The following is a 20429-nucleotide window of genomic DNA, read 5'->3' on the forward strand; positions in this document are numbered from 1 at the left end:
CATATTTTTAGTACATGAGAGTAGAGAATTTTAACAACAGATATCTTAATTACTGTCTTTTTTTCCAACTTGCTTTCACAGACCAGTGACCTTTTCTATTTCCTAGTAAACAAACTTCATGAGTACTTGCCGGAGTCTAGGGATAAGAATGCACTACAAAATCAAAGCCAAAGGGTTGATGAGCTGGTGTAAGTACTAACTAGATAATCATCGATTTTTTTTTTTTTTGGCCAGGGTGTTAAAGATAAATGGAAGACACTGGACAAAATAGATGCTGGGTTAATGATTAATGGCACTGCAAGTTTTTCTTCCTGTGGATTTTATTTTTATTTTTATTTATTTATTTATTTTCTCTTGAGACAGAGTCTCGCTCTGTTGCCCAGGCTGGAGTGCAGTGGCACGATCTTTGCTCACTGCAACTTCTGCCTCGTGGGTTCAAGCAATTCTCATGCTTCAGCTTCCGGAGCAACTGGGATTACAAGCTTATGCCACCATGCCTGGCTAATTTTTGTATTTTTAGTAGAAACGGGGTTTCACCACATTGGCCAGGCTGGTCTTGAACTCCTGACCTCAGGTGATCCATCCACCTCAGCCTTCCAAAGTGCTGGGATTACAGACGTGAGCCACCATGCCTGGTCTCTTCCTGTGGATTTTAAGAAATAGAACTCATTTTGTTCTAATTTTAATGGAAGGATGCACAAGAAGCTAGTAATATTTGTTGTCTCAAAGTGGGAAAAATGGGTATCTGGAGGAGAGACAGCTTTCACTGTATATTCTTTTTTTACCATTGACATTTTGAGCCAAATATTACCTCTCTGAAAATATTAAAAATTTAAACAATAATTTTAAAGCAGTGTCTGATTATCCTAAAAACTTTGGAAAGAGAGATACATATAAAATGATTTAGTACTGACATCCAGCTATTCATTCATTCAACAATTTTTTTTCTTTTTTTTTTTTTTAGAAAAGTTCTCACTCTGTCCCTCAGAGGGAGTGCATTGGTGTGATCATGGCTCACTGCAGCCTTGACCTCCTGAGCTCCACACTCAGCTAATTTTTGTAAAGATGGGGTTTTGCCATGTTGCCCAGGCTGGTCTCAAACTCCTGGGCTCAGGCCATTCGCCCACCTGGGCCTCCCAAAGTGCTGGGATTACAGCATGAGTAATATGTTAGCTACCCCGCCCGACCAGCAAATGTTTTTGAGTGTTTACTGTGTAGCAGTCAGAGTAGGCACTTAACCAATGTTAGCAATTTGATGTACAAAATTTATTTCCTGTACTTTTTTCTGTATGGATATCTGGAAGCAGTTTTAGCAAAAATTACTACTTTTGTGGAATTCTGAGCTTCTAATGAAATCACGCCATTTCTTTGCCTTTTATCGTTTATTTTCTAGGGCATGCATTGAAATTACACAGACCCTAGTATTGATGTTCAGAGAAACAGAAACTGAGTCATCACGCCTGAACACATTGGCAGCTAAGAAGTAAGGTCTTTTAGAAGACATTGGGACCTTGTAGTTGCAACCCATTAACTATTCTTATTGAGTGTCTTCCAAAGCACATAATTCTCCAACTTCCCTGTTCAACACCCTTCCAAGTATATTTCACTCTTTTGTTTTTCTCCTTCCTTCTGTGATGAACAGGTTAATTGGCACAGGCCGAGTTTTCTCTGTCTCTCTGGATTATTAAGGGTACAAAGATTTTCTCAGCATAATTTTTTTTTGTCCTAGTCTGGTGAACTTGAAAAAGACCAAATGACCCATCATACATTAAAAGCCAGGGGATCTCCGCCAGAATTTCCCATAGTGTCCTTATATCCACACAACAGAAAAATTGCAAAATCAGGTGTTATAGTAGCCTCATTTACAATATAATCGTGTGACCTTAGAGTAAATGACTTTGGAGAGTTTATTAATATCTAGGGTGAGCTGCTGTAATAAAGACACTCTAGGCCAGGCACGGTGGCTCACGCCTGTAATCCCAGCACTTTGGGAAACCAAGGCGGGTGGATCACCTGAGGTCAGGAGTTTGTGACCAGCCTGACCAACATGGTGAAACCCTGTCTCTACTAAAAACACAAAAAATAGCCGGGCATGGTGGTGCGCGCTTGTAATCCCAGCTACTCGGGAGGCTGAGGCACGAGAATGGCTTGAACCTGGGAGGCGAAGGTTGCAGTGAGCTGAGATCACACCATTGCACTCTAGCCTGGGCAACCCCGTCTCAAAAAAAAAAAAAAACAAAAAAAAGATACTCTAAAATATGTGGCCCAAAGAAGATCTTAATTGAAATCTTTCTCACACAACAGTTCAGAGTAAATATTCAGGCTTTCAAACACAAGGTGAGCCAGGGACCTAGGTTTTTTCCCCTTTGTTACTCTGTTGCCTGCTATCATGTTGTCTTTGTCCTTATAGTGTAAGCTGGCCGATCTTGATGACTTCATTATACCCTGTGGGAAGCAGAAAGAGAAATAGAGGGCATTCCAGTTAAAAAAGAAAAAAAAAAAAGAGAGAGAAGCAGAGGGCAAACAAGCTTCCTTTTTAAGCAAGGCATGTAACACTTCTGCTCACATTCTCCTGGTGAGAACTTCAGGCACATGGCCACACCTAGCTGCAGGAGAGGCTAGAAATGTGTCTGTAGTTGGACAGCTATGTGCCTAACTTCGTTTTGAATGGTAATGGGGACATCTGTTATTAAAAGGAAGAATGGAAGAATGTATAGGGGGGACAGTAGCATTCTTTGTCTTTTGATTTTGATTTGCAGTTTTGCATACTGTCTGCTTGATTTTTTATTTTATTTTATTTTTTTGATACAGAGTTTTGCTCTTGTCACCCAGGCTGGGGTGCAATGGCACGATTTCAGCTCACTGCACCCTCTGCTTCCTGGGTTCAAGTGATTCTCCTGACTCAGCCTCCCAAGTAGCTGGGATTACAGGCATGAGCCACCATGCCTGGCCCTAATTTCATTAATTAATATTTATTTTTCTTTCTTTCTTTTTTCTTTTTTTTTGAGACAGAGATTCACTCTTGTTACCCAGGCTGGAGTGCAATGGCATGATCTTGGCTCATGGCAATCTCTGCCTCCCAGGTTCAAGTGGTTCTCCTGCCTCAGCCTACCAAGTAGCTGGGATTACAGGCGTGCACCACCATGCCCGGCTAATTGTGTATTTTTAGTAGAGATGGCGTTTCACCATGTTGGTCAGGCTGGTCTCAAACCCCGACCTCAGGTGATCCGCCTGCTTCGGCCTCCCAAAGTGCTGGGATTACAGGTGTGAGCCACCACACCCGGCCTCATTAATTAATATTTCTTAAGTACACTTGCTATGTGCCAGGGACTATGGGCACACTATGCTTTTTTTCTTTTCTTTTTTTTTTTTTAGATAGGGTTTCACTCTCATCCAGGCTGGAGTGCAGTGACACGATCTTAGCTCACTGCAGCCTCGACCTCCCTGGGGCTTAGGTGATCCTCACCTCCCCAGTAGCTGGGACCACAGGTACGTGCCATCATGCCCTGCTAATTTTTTTGTATTTTTCATAGAGATGGGGTTTTGCCATGTTGTCCAGGCTGGTCTCAAACTCCTGGGCTCAAGTGATCTGCCCCCCTCTTACCCCCAAAGTGCTAGGATTACAGGCATGAGCCACTGTGCCAAGCCGGCATATTATGTTGTGTAGCAGGAGTGGGCAAACATTTCTGTAAAAGGTCATATAGAAAATAGTTTTGGCTTATCACATCATACAATCTGTGCTGCATCTACTCAGTTCTGCCATTGTAGCACAAAAGCAGCCATAAACAGTACATGAACGAATGGACACAGTTGTGTTCTGATAAACTTTATTCACAGAAACAGGCTGTAGGCTGTATTTGGCCTGCAGGCCATAGTTTGCTGAGCTCTGCTTTACAGCAAACAAGAAAATACACCATGCCAAACTAGTTCTTATTTTTTTATTTTTTTATAGAGACAAGGTCTCACTTTGTTGTCTGGGCTGGTCTCAAACTCCTGGACTTAAGTGATCTTCCCGCCTTGGCCTCCCAAAGTGCTGAGATTACTGGCATGAACCACCGCGCCCAGCTTGAATACTTCTTTATGCAATTGGTAGTACTGCCATTTCCCTAATCTCCAAGATGGAGATTCAACATTATTTTTGATATGTCTGTCTTCTCCCACATTAAAATTATCACTAAATCTGTTTATCCTTTTTCTCCACCTTTTGGTCCCTACCTTTCTGTTTCCAAGTTGAAAAAAATCATCCTTAGTCACCTCTGTTGTAAAGTATTGTTTTTATGGGGTTTTATTTGTTCTTTTTCTTTAAAAGCATTGCCTTTAATTGTTCTGTTTTAACTTGGTTTGATCACATCAGCCGTCCTATATCAAGCCTCTTTCCTGATATTACCAATTCTTTTCATGTCCTTCAATACATATATTACATTGCTATAGTAGAGTCTGGTTGTAATATTAACTTTTCTCAGCCAGTTTTTATATCCCTAGGGTCAAATCATGTGCCCCATAGTATTATGTAGCCCAGTAAATATCTAATAAAACTGTATTCGTTTTCTTTTTCTTTTATTTTTTTTGAGATGGAGTCTCACTCTGTCACCCAGGCTGGAGTGCAATGGCATGATCTCGGCTCACTGCAACCTCTACCTCCGTGGTTCAAGCAATTCCCCTGCCTCAGCCTCTCAAGTAGCTGGGGATACAGGTGTGTGCCACCACGCTCGGCTGATTTTTTTTTTATGTTTTTAGTTAAGACGGTTTCACCATGTTGGCCAGACTGGTCTCGAACTCCTGACCTCAGGCAATCCACCCGCCTCGGCCTCCCAAAGTGCTAGGATTATAGGCATGAGCCACCGCACCTGGGCTCTTTTTTCTTTTTTTGAGACGGAGTTTTGCTCTGTCGCCCGGGCTGGAGTGCAATGGTGCGATCTTGTCTGACTGTAATCTCCGCCCCCTGGGTTCAAGCAATTCTTGTGCCTCAGCCTCCTGAATAGCTGGGATTACAGGCATGCACCACCACGCCCTGCTAGTTTTGTATTTTTAGTAGAGATGGGGTTTCACCATGTTAGTCAGGCTGGTCTTGAACTCCTGACCTCAGGTGATCCACCCCCCTCGGCCTCCCAAAGTGCTGGGATTACAAGTATGAGCCACCGTGCCCAGCCAAAATTGTATTAGTTTTCTATTGCCATATAACAAATTATCACAAACTTAGTGGCTTAAAACAACATGTATTTCTTATCTCACAGTGTCCGTGGATCAGAAATCTGGGCACAGCTTAACTGGATCCTTTGCCCAGGGTCTCACAAGGTTTCAGTTGAGGTGTTGGCCAGGCCATAGTCTCATCTGAGGCTTGGGACTCTTCCTAGCTCATTTGGGTGGTTGCTGGCAGACTAAATTTCCTTACAGCTGTGGGACTCAGGTGGCTTGTTTCTTTGCAGGGGAGTATCTCTTTTTCAGGGCTCACCTGATTAGAGCAAGCCTACTCTGGATAATCTTCTTTTGATTAACTCAACAGTCAGCCAATTAGGGCCTTTATTATATTCTCAGAATCCCTTCACCTTTCCCATTTCATGTAACATAATCACAAGAGTGACAGACAAACATATTCAGAGCTATTGCCCATACTTAAGGGGAAGGAATTTGATAGGGTTTGTACCAGCAGGCTGGGAATTTTGGAAGCCACGTTAGACTTCTGCCCGCCACAATAATATGGACTGCCTTAGGAGACTATCGATGTGGCCTTCAAAGTCTGTATTTTTAAATATATTGTAGTACATTCAAAATTCATACATTAGAAATAATAACAACCTAAACAATAAAGTATTAAACTGTTGGGACTGTTTTTAAGGCTGTGATGTCAATCCTCTAAGTTTTCTCTATTTTCAGGATGAAACTACCATTTTGATTAAAATTTCTTCCATCTATTATTGTCCTAGTGGATTTTAAATTGAATTGGCAGAAGGGGTGGATTTCAAATTAAATTCCATTTGGGTAAATAAAAAAGCAGTTAATCATTTCAGCATTTTCCTCTTTATTATTTTCATGAGTGGAGATTTCATTAGTTCAACATACTTTGCTGTAACTTTCTTGAAATGTGCCATATTTTTTCATATCCTAGTATTGTTAGGGTTGAATTCATATGTTATCATAGCAAGTGACCCATAATTTGAGAGTTCTTTTTCTTTGCTTTGGATGTATGATACTTTGAAAATAAGCTGTTACTGAAAATAAAGGACTATAATTAAATGTAACAGTGAATGGAATGCCAATTCAAACAATATCAAGAAACACTTCTAAAGGGAGTGTTCTGTTGATTTTAAAAGGGTCTTCTCAAAGTAAGATTGGCCATTTTAAATAGCCTCAATAAAACATTATTAAATACCCTGTAGGGTATATCCTGCTTTTGTGAGAAATGTACTAACTGACATGATTCTTCTTTCCAAATATAAGAACTAGACTTGCTTTTTGACTTGGAGAAAGGAAGAGCATTGTATTTTTACTAGAGTGTAGGTTAATCATGAGCTTCTAATCATGGTGATGATTTAAATGATTCTAAGAAGATTAGAAAGCCTCAGATCCTACTAAACAAGGGTATTGATACTCACCCTCCTTTTTTCCATTATGAAAGGAATGCTTATGGTTATGGAGAACTTTTGTATAGTACTATCTTTGAATTATTTTACTACTCCTACCCCTCAAATCTACTCTGACATTGTCTTCAATTAGGCAACTGAGTTTTTAGCAGTCTGCCTTCAGCTGCTTTTCAACCATACAGGGGTTATACTACCCAATAGGAGGAGATAGCGTTATTAACCCAGCTCATCAGGATGCACATGTAACATTTAAGTGAGTTATCAATGGACAATACCCTACACTGGAAAGTAAAATATCTGAGGTTTTTTGGGATCAAATAAGCATTTTACGAAATGGTGGAGTTGGGTGCGGAGGCTCATGCCTGTCATCCAAGCACTTTGAGAGGCTGAGGTGGGCAGATTGCTTTAGGCCAGGGGTTCAAGTCCAGCCTGGGCAACAAAGCAAGACCCCATCTTTATGTTTAAAAATTTTTATATTTTAAAAAAAGAAATGCTGTACATTATTAACAAAAACCAAGAAAAGGAAGCAAACTTAGTGTCCAGCAATGGGTGAACGGATAAAGAAAATGTGGTACATATACACAATGGAATATTATTCAGCCATAAAAATGAAGTCTTGTTATTTGTGACAACATGGATGAAACTGGAGGATATTAGGCTAAGTGAAATAAGCCAGGCACAGAAAGACAAATACGAGTTTGACTTTTGAGTTCATGCATGATCTCACTTATATATGGAATCTAAAAAGCCAAACTCATAAAAACAGAGAGTGTAGAATGGTGGTTGTCAGAGGCTTAGGGGCGGGGTGGAATTGGGAGATGTTGGTCAAAGGGTACAAAACTTCAGTTAGACAGGAGGAAGAAGTTCCAGAGATCAATCATACAAATATGGTGACCATAGTTAATAGCAATGTCCTGTATACTTGAAAATTGCTGACAATAGATTTTGTGTTCTCACTATATAAAAATAAGCATGTGAGGTAATGCATACATCAATTCGCTTGATTTATAAAATATGTACACATTCTACAGTATATACATATTTCAAAACATCACGTTGTATACCATAAATATATACAATTTTTATTATCAATTAAAAAAAGTAAAAACTGAAAGTGGTCGCTCAAGCCTGTAATCTCAGCTACTTGGCTGAGGCAGGGGATCACTTGAGTCCAGGAGTTCAAGACCAGCCCGGGCAACATCATGAGATCCTGTGCCAAAAATAACCCAAGCAAACAAACCTAAAAAAAGAAAAAAGAAGAGCTGCATACTGTTGCTTTGTCCCAGAGATACACAGTGCATATTAGCATATAAAGCCTCTGAGAAGTCATGTAGTAAACACATCTGATGAACTTGGTTTAACCAAGTATTTCCCCTATCTCCTTTGACCACAGAATCTATTTTAACTATAATATTGTCTGGAATTAGCAATCCATAAAAAGTCCTTTGGAAAATAATGCTATAATTGAAATTACCCAAATCTCCCTTAAATCCAGATTTTCTAGTCTTTCTAAGCTATGTGGATTTCTAGAACTACACTCGCTCTGAGCCAGAAGACCAAGAAATTATATTTTCATTTAAATTTTTTATCTCTAGATATTCATTTGTGTGTCCAAGGATCCAAAACTTCAGTCAAGGATAGTCTGCAATGCTTCATTCTTTTAAACATAATTATATCCAGTGTTTGAAACTTGGCTTCACCATTTTTCCTCTCAACACTTTGCTCACTAATTGCCTTTTATTTATTTTTTTCCAGGGGAGCACTATTTAATCTCTTGGTAATTTTAATTAGTGAGCCTCAGATTCCAAAATCTTGTCCTGTGTTTGATATCCAGTTGGTGGCTGATTCAGCTTTAGTCAGAATGTCTTTTGACGCTGAGGTGAGATGAGAATTTGGGGGGTAAACTACCATATATATATATATATATATATATATGGGCCCTGGCTTCTTTTAATGTGGACCATGACACCATAGAATACAGAAACATAATTAAACCAAAGAGTAGATCTTTTGTCATTAACCTCAAAACTTAGATAACTAGTCAGTCTAAAGTAGATTTAGAGATTTAGAGAGTCAAGAAAAAGGAAAAAATAACTATTCAGTCAATATTAATATATCCCTTTTATATGTCTTAAGGTATGTATATTAAGGAAAGTAATTAGCATTCTTTATAAATTTGATAAATCTGTTTATGTCTGTCTGTGTACAAAATATGATGTATATGTAATTCCATAGCAGGGGTCTAATGGGTGAAAAATCACCATCTTAGAGATTTTAGGGTTAACTCTTATACTTTACCATTTTCCTATAAATTCTCAGCAAGAGTTACTTGTTTTTCTAAGGTTGTACCAAGACATTAGAAATATCAAACTGCCTAGAAGGCATACCTTCTGAGAGAATAAACCAACTTATTATTAGTTTATTTTGAGCCAGGTTAACAGATTTTTTTTTAAAGGATGAAACATGATTTGATAGTTCTTAAATATATGGTCAGAATTATGTTTTAGAAAACTCATTCAGTCATTCACTCAGTAATTTTTTTCTTTTTTTTTTTTTTAAGAAAGGGTTTCACTCTGTTGCCCAGGCTGGAGTGCAGTGGCACAATCTCGGCTCACTGCAGACTTGACCTCCCAGGCTCAAGTAATGCTCTCACTTCAGACTCCCGAGTAGCTAGGACTACAGGCATGAGCCACCACGCCTGGCTAATTTTTGTATTTTTTGTAGAGATAGGGTCTTGCCATGTTACCCAGGTTGGTTTCAAATCCCTGAGCTCAAGCAATTTGCCTGTCTCGGCCTCCCAAAATGCTAGGATTACAGGCATGAGCCACCACACCCGGCAACAGTCAGTAAATATTTATTGAGCATCTATTATGAGCAAACAGTGTGCTAGGCAGTAGAGTCAAAACAGTAAGCAAAACAGACACGACCCCTGCCTTCATTAGTTTCTACTCTGCTGGGAGAGACAGACATTATTCAAATATATCCATGAATATATAATTACAGACTGTATATAGAGAGTCTCCAATACCACTTTCAATGGTGGATTAGGGATTAAAGAGTGGGGTGGAACCAAGACTCAGATAGGCAGGGCTATTAAGAAGCTAGTGCCATAATCTAGGTAAGGAATGATATGGGCCAGAGGGAAGAATTCCTTGACCACCAAATGAGACTAGTCCTCCTTTATAGAGCTCCCTTAACTTCCTGTACATTTCTTTCATAGCCCTTGTCTCAGTTTATAATTAGGCATTTGTGTATTTGATCACTTGATGTTTGTTGCCCAACTAGATTGTATGTTCCATGAGGGCAGGTCTCATGTCTGTGTTGTTCTCCCTTGCGTCCCCAACACCTAGCATGGTGTCTGATGCATATTTGTTGAGTAAATAAATGAAGAAAAGAAGAAAAGGGATAGTAATTGTAAAGAGGAGTTTGGAATTCTTGAGAGGAATGAAGTATCTCTAAACCCTCTATTTATCCATCCCACAGAAGGAATCTTAGTTTAATTTGGGAATAAGCCTAAATTCCCCAGAGAATCTCTCACCTCAACTCGCAGGGGGGCGTGTATTTCTACATTCTTGAAAGGAAGTAGGGTTGTTGATCTGATTGATTTTGCAAATCAAGTATGCAATTTTTTGTCTTAGTATTCTGTGGGCCAGCCAGGGATAATGGCTTGCATCTGAATCCCAGCTACTTAGGAGGCAGAGGTGGGAGAATCGCTTGAGGCCAAGAGTTCCATACCAGCCTGGGCAACAAGCGAGACCCTGTCTCTACAAAAATAAAAAATCAAAAATTACCTGGGCATGGAGGCACATACCTGTAGTCCTAGCTACTGGGGAGACTGAGGTGAAAGGATTGGTTGGGCTCAGGAATTTGAGACCAGCCTGGGCAATATAGTGAGACCTCATCTCTACAAAACATTTAAAAAATAAGATTAGCCAGCATGGTAGCTTGCACCTGTAGTCCCAGCTACACAGAAAGCAGAGGTGAGAGGAATGGCTTGTGCCCAGGAGTTTGAGGCTGCACAGACCCATGACCACAGCACTGTACTCCCACGTGGGTGGCAGCATGAGACTTTCTCTCAAAAAAAAGAGAAAGTTTGTTGTATAAGTACCTAAAGGGAACCATGGGAAATTATCATTTTCTGACTTGGCTTATGACATTGCATTGATTATTCTTGAAAATTCTAGTTACAGAAGCTTATTCTGGAGTATACAAATACTGCTACAGCACTTTTATATGAGATACTTCTTGTCTTTCAGCAGGTACAATTTTTAAAAATTATATTTTTACATATTTTATGTAACTATAAATTACATGACTATTATATATTCTGATATATGTATATTATGTGATTATGTTATATGATTAATAATATATCAAAAATGCTTGTATTTGAGATGGTCCCCAAAACTGGTTGATTTCAATGATATGAACTTTGCTCTTAAGTGCTCATCTAGTTTATTTTCCAAAACTGATTTTAAGGATTCGATTAATCAGGATAAAAATGTATTTAAGAATTAGTATCCTTTTATATACAACTTGAACTTTATGAATATAACTTGTTTATTTCCTTGAGTCTTTTAGGGAAATCTCGGATTGGGATCCACAAAGTTTGCTATTAGCTGGATAATGTCCTTTCTACAAAGCTGTCCTCCCATCGTAAGTATCTAGAAGTCAAAACGAAATCACCCCCAAGCCTAATTAAACAGATACTCTTGTGCTTAATTAATAAAACACAGATTTTCCCTGTGATGTAATCAAGTTTATCAACCAGAAGCAAAGTGTAAATTTGACAGTTTATTATTTAATTGATAAATTGTTTTTACATTTTGGACCTGAATGTTTAAGGTACTGAAATTATATCTTAAATGGGAACGTTATTTCATGAAAAACTCTAAGATACATGTAGAAAACAGAATATTAAATTATTAGCTGTATAATTAGGTAAAAAGATAAACATTTACCTTAAATAGTGAGCATGAATCTAACACTTGGGATCATTTGTGTGCTCTGTCCCACAGACACCATCCTAGTTCCTATTATCACCATTTCTTTCCTTGATGCTACAATCACATCTCAATGGTCTGTCCCTGTCTTCCCACCAGATTACAGGCTGAGGGATCCATTTGAAATAAAAATCTGATTGTCATCCCTTGCTTCAAATCTCTCAATAACTCTTCCTTCTGAATGAAGACTAAACTCCTTAACATGGCCTACAGGGCCCTGCATGCTATGGCCGACAGCTTCCTCTGGTCCCTCAGCCTCCCTGCTGTGTGGGTCTCTTGCTCACCATCCCTCTCCCCATCACCACCCCCCTCCCTGCAGCTGCATCACAGGACCTGTACCATTGCATCTGTCTCTCCATTGGAAATGCTTTTCCCTCCCTTTTTCACCTGGTCAACTTCTACTCATCCCTCAGGCCTCAGGGCCCCTTCCTGGGGTGTGGCAGTGGAGGACGCTTCTCTGCCCCCTGTGACAGGGGAGATTCCCTCATTAGAGGCACAAACAGTGCATGGCATGGTGTCCTCTTCCTCTGCTTTATAGGCCTCGTCACTGTTGCAGTTTGCATTTGTTTGTGTTATTATTTGCTTCTGCCGTGTCACAGCCATTAGTGCCCACTCATATTATGTCTCTGCCTCCTTCTGGGCACATGGTGGGACTGCACTTCCCTCTCCATGTGAACTTGTGGGGTGGAGGCGGTCTCTGTGGCTGCTTTGGCTAATGAAATGTGATCAGAAGTGGCCTATGTCACTTCTGGGCAGAAGCTTTAAGAGCCAGTATGTGCCACCTGGCATTCTCTTTTCCTTCGGCATAGCACCCACAAGGTGGCTGCTCTGCCTGCAGATGGCCAAGAGTAACCACAGTGAGCAGAGCCCTGCAGACCCCTCTGGGACATGCAGTGTGAATGAGTAATCAACCTTAGCTGTTTCAAGCAAAGCATTGGTATTTTGGGAGGTTTGTTACCACAGCATAATCTAGTCCATCACGACTGATACAATATCTTTCTCTTCCAACAGACTGCCGGTGCCGTGAGGGTAGAAGCTATGTCTGTTGTGCTAGGCACACCATTAATGTTCAGTAAAATATCTGCTGAATTAATTGTAGTAGAGGCTTTATCCCTTAATCTCTTCCCACCTCCTCAAACTTATGCATTCAGTCAACAAACACTTAATTGGAAATCTCTTCAAAAGAGTAATCTAAACTAAATTTCCATTGCTGATGGACACGAGGTAATATGTTCTTTTTTTTTTTTTTTTTTTTTTTGAGACAGAGTCTTGCTGTGTTGCCCAGGCTGGAGTGCAGTAGTGCTGCGATCTCAGCTCACTGCAACCTCCACCTCCCAGATTCAAGCAATTCTCCTGCCTCAGCCTCCCAAGTAGCTGAGATTACAGGCGCCTGCCACCATGCCTGGCTAAATTTTGTATTTTTTAGTACAGACGGGGTTTCGCCATGTTGCCCAGGCTGGTCTGGAACTCCTGACCTCAGGTGATCATCCACCTTGGCCTCCCAAATTGCTATTACAGGCATGAGCCACTGTGCCCGGCCTGTTTTCTTTCCATATATGGACACGCATCTGTTGGATTGTCAGTGGTCCCCTGCTGTTTCTCTAGAGTGACGTTGGGTCTGTTCTATGGGATCTAGACTCTCTTGTCAGATCCCTATGACATATGTTTACACAAAGCTGGCTGGGGCCAGAGGGTACATTTGTCAGTAGAACAGCCAGCTGCCTTCTACAGAAGTTGAGCCCATGAACTTGTCTTCCTCAGTAGCACACAGGCCCCAACCAATCTCAGACCATTTCACAGAATGTTTGACAGTTATAGTCATTCACAGCAATGGAAGCTCATATGTGCAAGATGCAAGGCCCCTTTGTTTTCTGTGTGGTGGCTGCAGACCCTATTACCTGGACTGATGTGTGGAAATCTGGGTTTTACAGACTCCACGTAACAGGGACGTTTCTTTTTATTTATTTATTTATTTTTACTTTTATTTCCCATGTAAGCCTTCCTGCATGGTATTTATTTATTTATTTATTTATTTATTGGAGACAGAGTCTCCCTTTGTCACCCAGGCTGGAGTGCAGTGGCGCGATCTCGGCTCACTGCAACCTCCAGCTCCCGGGTTCAAGTGATCCTCCTGCCTCGGTCTCCCAAGTAGCTGGGATTACAGGCACCCGCCACCACGACCGGCTAATTTTTGTATTTTTAGTAGAGACAGGGTTTCGCCATGTTAGCCACGCTGGTCTCAAACTCCTGACCTCAGGTGATCCTCCCACTTCGGCCTCCTAAAGTGCTGGGATTACAGCTGTGAGCCACCGTGCCTGGCCACATGTATTTATTTAAAAAATTTTTTTTAAATGAGATGGGGTCTTGCTATGTTTCCCAGGCTGGTCTCAAACTCCTGGGCTCAAGCAATCCTCCTGCCTCAGCCTCCTAAGTAGCTGGGAATACAGGCATGTGCCACTGCACTCCAGCTAAAAGGAAGTTTCTTTACCAGCCTCTAAAGTTGGTTCACCAAAGGAATTGGGTTGAGTATGAGGCTAGTCTGTGACCATGAAGCATGTAAGGATGAAGGGTTGGCAAAAGAAAGCTTCAATATTAACCCAGTTATAAACAGTATGGGCAGAAACAAATCACTCAAGAGACATTTGCAAGCAAAGAAACTGGGATCATTGCTATGCACCTGCATGTCAGTCAACTCTCATTATCTTACTTGGTTAGAGAAAGGTGCTAGAAAAGTTAAAAATTTAATTTCTAAATAGGCTAATTAACATTGTTCTGTTCTACTGCCTCAGACTCTCTCAGCTCAAGCTGTGTTTGCCAGGCAATATATGTTTAATCAATATATATATAATGTTTTGTCAACATATGTAAATGGTCTGGAATGGGAAAAATCCACTTCCACCTACTTGCCCTACCTGTAGGGAAGGGCCAGTTGCAACATATTACGATAGAAAAGGCAACACATTTTTACTGATACTAATTTAATGGGTGTGTAGTGTGACCTGTTGGTTAGAGCTTGAAAAGGCACTAGCGTTCTTTTCTGCTTTTCACACAAGCCTACGTTTATGGATTGTAATTACACAGAAGAGCAACTACTTGCACTCGCCCAGGCTGGAGTGCAGTGGTGCGATCTTGGCTCACTGCAATCTCTGCCTCTGCATTCAAGCAGTTCTTGTGCCTCAGCCTCCAAAGTAGCTGGGATTACAGACATGTGACACCATGCCTGGCAAATTTTTGTATTTTTAGTAGAGACGGGGTTTTGCCATGTTAACCAGGCTGTCTAGAACTCCCTGCCTCAAGTGATCTACCCGCCTCAGCCTCCCAAAGTGCTGGGATTACAGATGAGCCACAGTGCCTGACCTGGCCTCCTATACTTTTTTTTTTTTTTTTTTTGAGATGGAATCTTGCTCTGTTGCCCAGGCTGGAGTGCAGTGACATGATCTCGGCTCACTGCAACCTCTGCCTCCTGAATTAAGCGACTTTCCTGCCTCAGCCTCCTGAGTAGCTGGGATTACAGGCATGCACCACCACGCCTGACTGATTTTTGCATTTTTAGTAGAGATGGGGTTTCACCATGTTGGTCAGGCTGATCTCGAACTCCTGACCTCGTGATCCACCTGCCTTGGTCTCCCAAAGTGCTGGGATTACAGGCGTGAGCCACCACGCCCAGCTTCCTCCTATACTTTTTATTTGACATTGGATACCATTTCAATAAGGAACATTGCAACAGTGGTGTTAGGGTAGTGAGGGCTTCAGTCTAGATTTGTAGTTGAAGCTCCAGCTGAAATAGTTGCTTTTGTGGGTGGCACACAGCCTACATGTAACTGTATTTTCCTTGTCTAGATTACTTTTGTGGCCAATATTGTGAAACAAGTGGTGAGGGGTCTTTCAGCTTCATTTCAGCTGCTAAGTCCCTGCCAAGCAGTTCTGTTGTACCAGCAATTTTACATCCTCAAGAGCTGTCTGCGGCACAGCAGGACTCTAGCTGAGTATATTAGGAATAACTACAGAGAAGAATTCAGGTAAGAAAAAATGTCTGAATCTAATCTGCAGTAAGATTTCACTCATTTCTGAGTTCATGCAAAGCTGCAACATGGTCCAATATTTAGAAGATTAGGTATTTATCGGGAATTCTTTTTTGTTTGTTCTTTTTGAGATGGAGTCTTGCTCTGTCACCCAGGCTGGAATACAGTGGTGCAATCTTGGCTCACTGCAACCTCTGCCTCCCAGATTCAAGCAATTCTCCTGCCTCAGCCTCCTGAGTAGCTGGGATTACAGGCGCCCGCCACCATGCCTGGCTAATTTTTTTTTTGTATTTTTAGTAGAGACAGGGTTTCACCATGTTGGTCAGGCTGATCTCGAACTCCTAACCTGATGATCCACCCACCTCAGCCTCCCAAAGTGCTGGGATTACAGGTGTGAGCCACCGCACCTGGCCTATTTTTGTTTTTAATAATATTTCACTTTGATCTGTGAAAATGGTAGGATTTTGGGGACCTCTAAGAACCATTGCCATTTGAAGTATATTCCCAGGCCAGAAAAGACTAGTGAAACATCAAACTCTCTTTGAAGAACGGTTTGTCACTCATTGTCTTTATTGTAGCTGCATCTCACGGAAGTAGTAATAATTTTAACCTGCTATGAGTAATTAAGAGTAATAAACTTGGCTGGGCACGGTGGCTCACGCCTGTAATCCTAGCACTGTGGGAGGCTGAGGCGGGCAGATTACTTGAGGTCAGGAGTTTGAGACCAGGCTGAGCAACATGGTGAAACCCCGTCTCTACTAAAAATACAAAAATAAGCTGAGCCTGGTGGTGCACGCCTGTAATCCCAGCTATTCGGGAGGCTGAGGCAGGAGAATCACTTGAACCCAGGAGGCAGAGGTTGCAGTGAGCTGAGATCATGCCAACACACTCCAGCCTGGGCAATGGAGGGATATTCCGCCTCAAAAAAAAAAAAAGTGTAATAAACTTCACTGAAGAGGATAATAAATTATGGATTGTGACTTACAATTGAGTTATTGGACAGAAGCAATTGATAAAGGAGTAACAATTAATGAACATGGTTATCAGGGGTTTTGTTTGTTTCACTTACCCCTCTCAGAACAGTAAGAAAGAGCAGTAGCCAGCATTGGCTTCATCTGCCAGCCTGTTCTCCTGCACCTCAGGGGTTCCATTTCTATTTATAGGCTGCCAAAGCCAAGTGCACTTAGCAGTGCAGCCCTGCATAGCACCTATTAAGGAGAAAACCCAGGTTGTCTTTGACTTAAGATGAAAAGGGTACAGCGGACACAGCTTTGTCATTTGTTTGGATGAAGACGTAAAAGGATGTGGAGACATAAATTACAGCCTTAGATTGTCTTTTTTTTAAAAAAAAAACTACAGTCCAATTTATAGACTTTTTTTTTTTTTTTTTTTTTGACACAGGGTCTCACTCTGTCACCCAGGCTGGAGTGTAGTGCTGTGATCTCGGCTTATCACAATCTCTGCCTCCTGGGCTCAAGCAATGCCCCCTCCCACTTCAGCCTCCTGAGTAGTTGGGACTACAGGCATGCACCATCACACCTAGCTAATTTTTGTATTTTTAGTAGAGATGGAGTTTTGTCATGTTGGCCAGGCTGGTCTTGAACTCCTGGCCTCAAGTGATTCACCTGCCTCGGCCTCCTAAAGTGCTAGGATTACAGGTGTGAGCCACCACACTCAGCCATGGACTTTTTGTCTTCCATGAAGTGTTCCATTCTGACTCCCATAAAAGGGATTTGTTTGGCTCTGAGCTGGTCCAAACAACCCAATTCCCATCTCTTCCCTCCTGCACCTCCTCACTTAAAAAAATATATATATTAAGGTAAATTTCACATAGTATGAAATTTACCATTTTAAAATATACAATTCCATAGTTTTTAAATTCACCATATTTTGCAACTGTCATAACTATCTAATTGCACATCATTTTCATCACCTCAAAAGAAACTCAGTATCCATTAAGCAATCACACCACATATTCTCCTCCTCCCAACCCCTGGAAATCACTAATTTACTTTCTGTTGTGATGGATTTGCCTATTCTGGACATTCTATATAAATGGAGCATATAATATGTGATCTTTTGTGTCTGACTTCTTTCACTGAGCTTAATGTTTTCAAGGTTCATCCACATTGTAGCATGTATCATACAACTCAATTTTTAAAACTTGGATACAAACATCTGAAAATTAGGACAACTGGCAAAGTGGTGTCACACTTGTGAGATGACAACAGGCAGAACTCCTGCAGCTACCCCCTTAGGTGCATCATGTACTGTTTAGTTTGCCACCATCTCCTCTCTCTCTTGCTTACTCTTACCCCCTAAATTACATTACTGGTAGCCATTTAGGTTTGGATTCTTGTTTTAAACTAGTGTTTTCAACTCACATTGCATTGGAATTATCTGAGCAACTACAGGTTGAGCATCCCTAAACCAAAAATCCAAAATTTGCAATGCTCCAAAATCCGAAATCATTTGAACACCAACATGATGCTCAAAGTAAATGCTCATTGTAGCATTTCAGATTTTACATGTTCATATTAGGGATGCTCAACCATTAAGTATAATGCAGATACTCCAAAATCTGAAAACATCTGAAATCTGAAACACATCTAATTGCAATCATTTTGGATAAGAGATACTCAACCTATTAAAAAAATACTGATAACCAGGTGTCACACGTAGAAATTCTGTTTCCATTTGTCTGGCGTGGTACCAGGGCTGTGAGATTTTAAAGATAAAGCTCTCCAGGTGATTCCAATATGCACTTAGGGTTGAGAACCATTCTTTTAAGTCATCCAAGGGGATGGTTGAAGTCTTTCTCATTTTTGCCTCTTCCTCTGGCCTTTCCTAGGCTTTTACTGAGGCCGTGGGGGATGAGTTCTACTCTTCCCTCTTGACTTGGCCCTAGTAGTCACCACAGCTTGACCCTTTCATTTCAACTCCTCACTGCGCATTGCCTGATAAACCAAGAAGCAGGAGCCTCTGCTCATACTGTGGTGAGGACAGTCCACATGTCGGAGATTTTCTAGGTCACAAATGGGGGAGATTGGAGGGCTGAAAATGCTGACCAAGTCTTGTAGCTTAGATTCCCACACCCAACAACCCTAGCCAGTGAGTGTGAATGTACTCAAGTGGCCAATGTGAAAATTCTTGTTTTTAAAACTCTCTATTTTGTTTCTTTTTATGATTTGCAGGTACTTTATTCACATGCCAGCCTTGCAGAAAAGGCTCCCATTGTGTTACCCCATCACTCAACCTACCACTCAACTTTTTCATGAAGTTCTGAAATTGGTTGAATAGAAACAAACAATGTACGCAATGTTAATAAGAGTATAAAATGTTAATCAAGAGTCAACTTGATATTCATGAGAAACATTTTTTTATTTAATATCTGGCTATCTCTGAGTCCTATAAACAAAGATTTTAATTGAATGTTCCATCAATACCTCTCTATGAGAAGTTTAAAATTTTTAAAAATAAATTTGCTTTATTATAAGTGTGCAAAGATCTTTATGCCATTGGGCAAAAGAGCCATTTCTTTATTAGAGTAGTTCTTCAAACTCACTCTTGCCACAAAATAAACGACTATCCATCAAGACACAGGAAAAAGGAATGCAGGGATTTAGGAAAGCTGTACTCACTTCTCTTCAACCTTAGCAGCAAAAGCAACAAGGTTCTCAAAATTCTCCTGATAATAGTTCTGTTGCCTTAAGCAATAGGATGCCGGGGAGTGTGAGGGCCTGAGGCATGGGCATTCAAGTTCTTCTCAAGGTGTTTTATCTTCTCAGCTTGGGCACAGTGTTCTCGGTGAAACCATGCCAGGCACAGGAGCATGCTCTTCACCCGATTCTGTACTCAGAGCCATCCAAAAACCATTATTTCGACTAGGTTCTTGGAGTCCACTATGTCCACCACCAGCAGGGCCTGGCGCATCCATGCTACTTCTGGAATTACAGCTTGGTCTGGGCCTAAGGTCACTCACTCAAGATCTCATCCGCCAGCCACGCCTCCAGGTAGAACACCAAAGGGTCTCTCAGTTCCTGCACCAGAAACCACCAGGGCCGGAGGCCAGAGTTTTAAAATCTGCTACAAAGAAACCTACATCCATTCTGACATACATAAAGTGGTGCTAAACATTAGTGTTTCTCCAGAAAAAAAGGTTCTAAGACAAAAATCTATCAAGGGAACAGAAGCCTATGGAGAGTGAACACAGAAAATATAATCTGGTGAGTTTCACTGGTGTAATAATGGTGAGTGGTGTGAAGCCACGAAACATCCTGAGATAAACTGTTGTGAGGAGTATAAGCTACAGAGTGATTATTTGGGAAATGCTGAGCAATAGGATGACACCCTCCTCCTCCACCTGTACAAATTCTAGTGACAAAAGTATTCCTGGAAGAATGAGCAGAACACAGGCATAGCTGTATAGAATGTCACTTCCTCTTTTATCATAGAGAAAGAAGCTTGGACTTCAACAAAATTAAGTGCATGGTGCCACTCTGTTTCATGCATCTGTGGGCTAATTTGTGTAGTCCCATAGAGTCTCTATGAAAGATAAATTGTCTACGAGCAGTTATGGCTCTCCCACAACCATTTAAAAACTTGTCTTTACTATATTTTATGCCATAAACTAATCTAATTCCACAAATACTTAACTTTGGCATCACCGTGAGGTGTTGAATTTGGACTTCTAAGAACATAGGAACTGGCCTCTCCATTCAACTTATTATGACTTGAGGGAGGATCAGAGAAAAATCTACTTCCAAAGAAAGAGTTCCTAAGCCAGATTTGCCTGTGTTGGGCAGTGGAGATAATTACTAGGA

At 41.0% G+C, this 20429-nt stretch overlaps 1 protein-coding gene across 2 annotated transcripts in view; it reads left to right on the top strand.

The window, feature by feature from the left end:
• The window catches only part of C10H12orf56 (chromosome 10 C12orf56 homolog), a 116510-nt gene extending 97549 nt beyond the window's left edge, over nt 1-18961 (top strand). The window contains exons 7-14 of one of the 2 annotated variants that reach the window (XR_002008012.4): nt 82-188; nt 1394-1483; nt 8337-8460; nt 10766-10840; nt 11163-11237; nt 15425-15603; nt 18458-18602; nt 18801-18961. Coding sequence is in view for 1 of the 2 variants with exons in the window: in XM_019037809.4 (XP_018893354.3) it covers nt 82-188; nt 1394-1483; nt 8337-8460; nt 10766-10840; nt 11163-11237; nt 15425-15603; nt 18801-18906 (756 nt within the window). In the remaining variant the exon portion in view is untranslated. The remainder of the gene's footprint in view (nt 1-81; nt 189-1393; nt 1484-8336; nt 8461-10765; nt 10841-11162; nt 11238-15424; nt 15604-18457; nt 18603-18800) is intronic. The other variant, XM_019037809.4, reaches the window with a different exon arrangement.
• Nucleotides 18962-20429: the final 1468 nt, after the last annotated feature.

Source organism: Gorilla gorilla, chromosome 10 (assembly GCF_029281585.2).
Source record: "Gorilla gorilla gorilla isolate KB3781 chromosome 10, NHGRI_mGorGor1-v2.1_pri, whole genome shotgun sequence".
In the NCBI taxonomy this organism is placed as follows: Eukaryota; Metazoa; Chordata; class Mammalia; order Primates; family Hominidae; genus Gorilla; species Gorilla gorilla.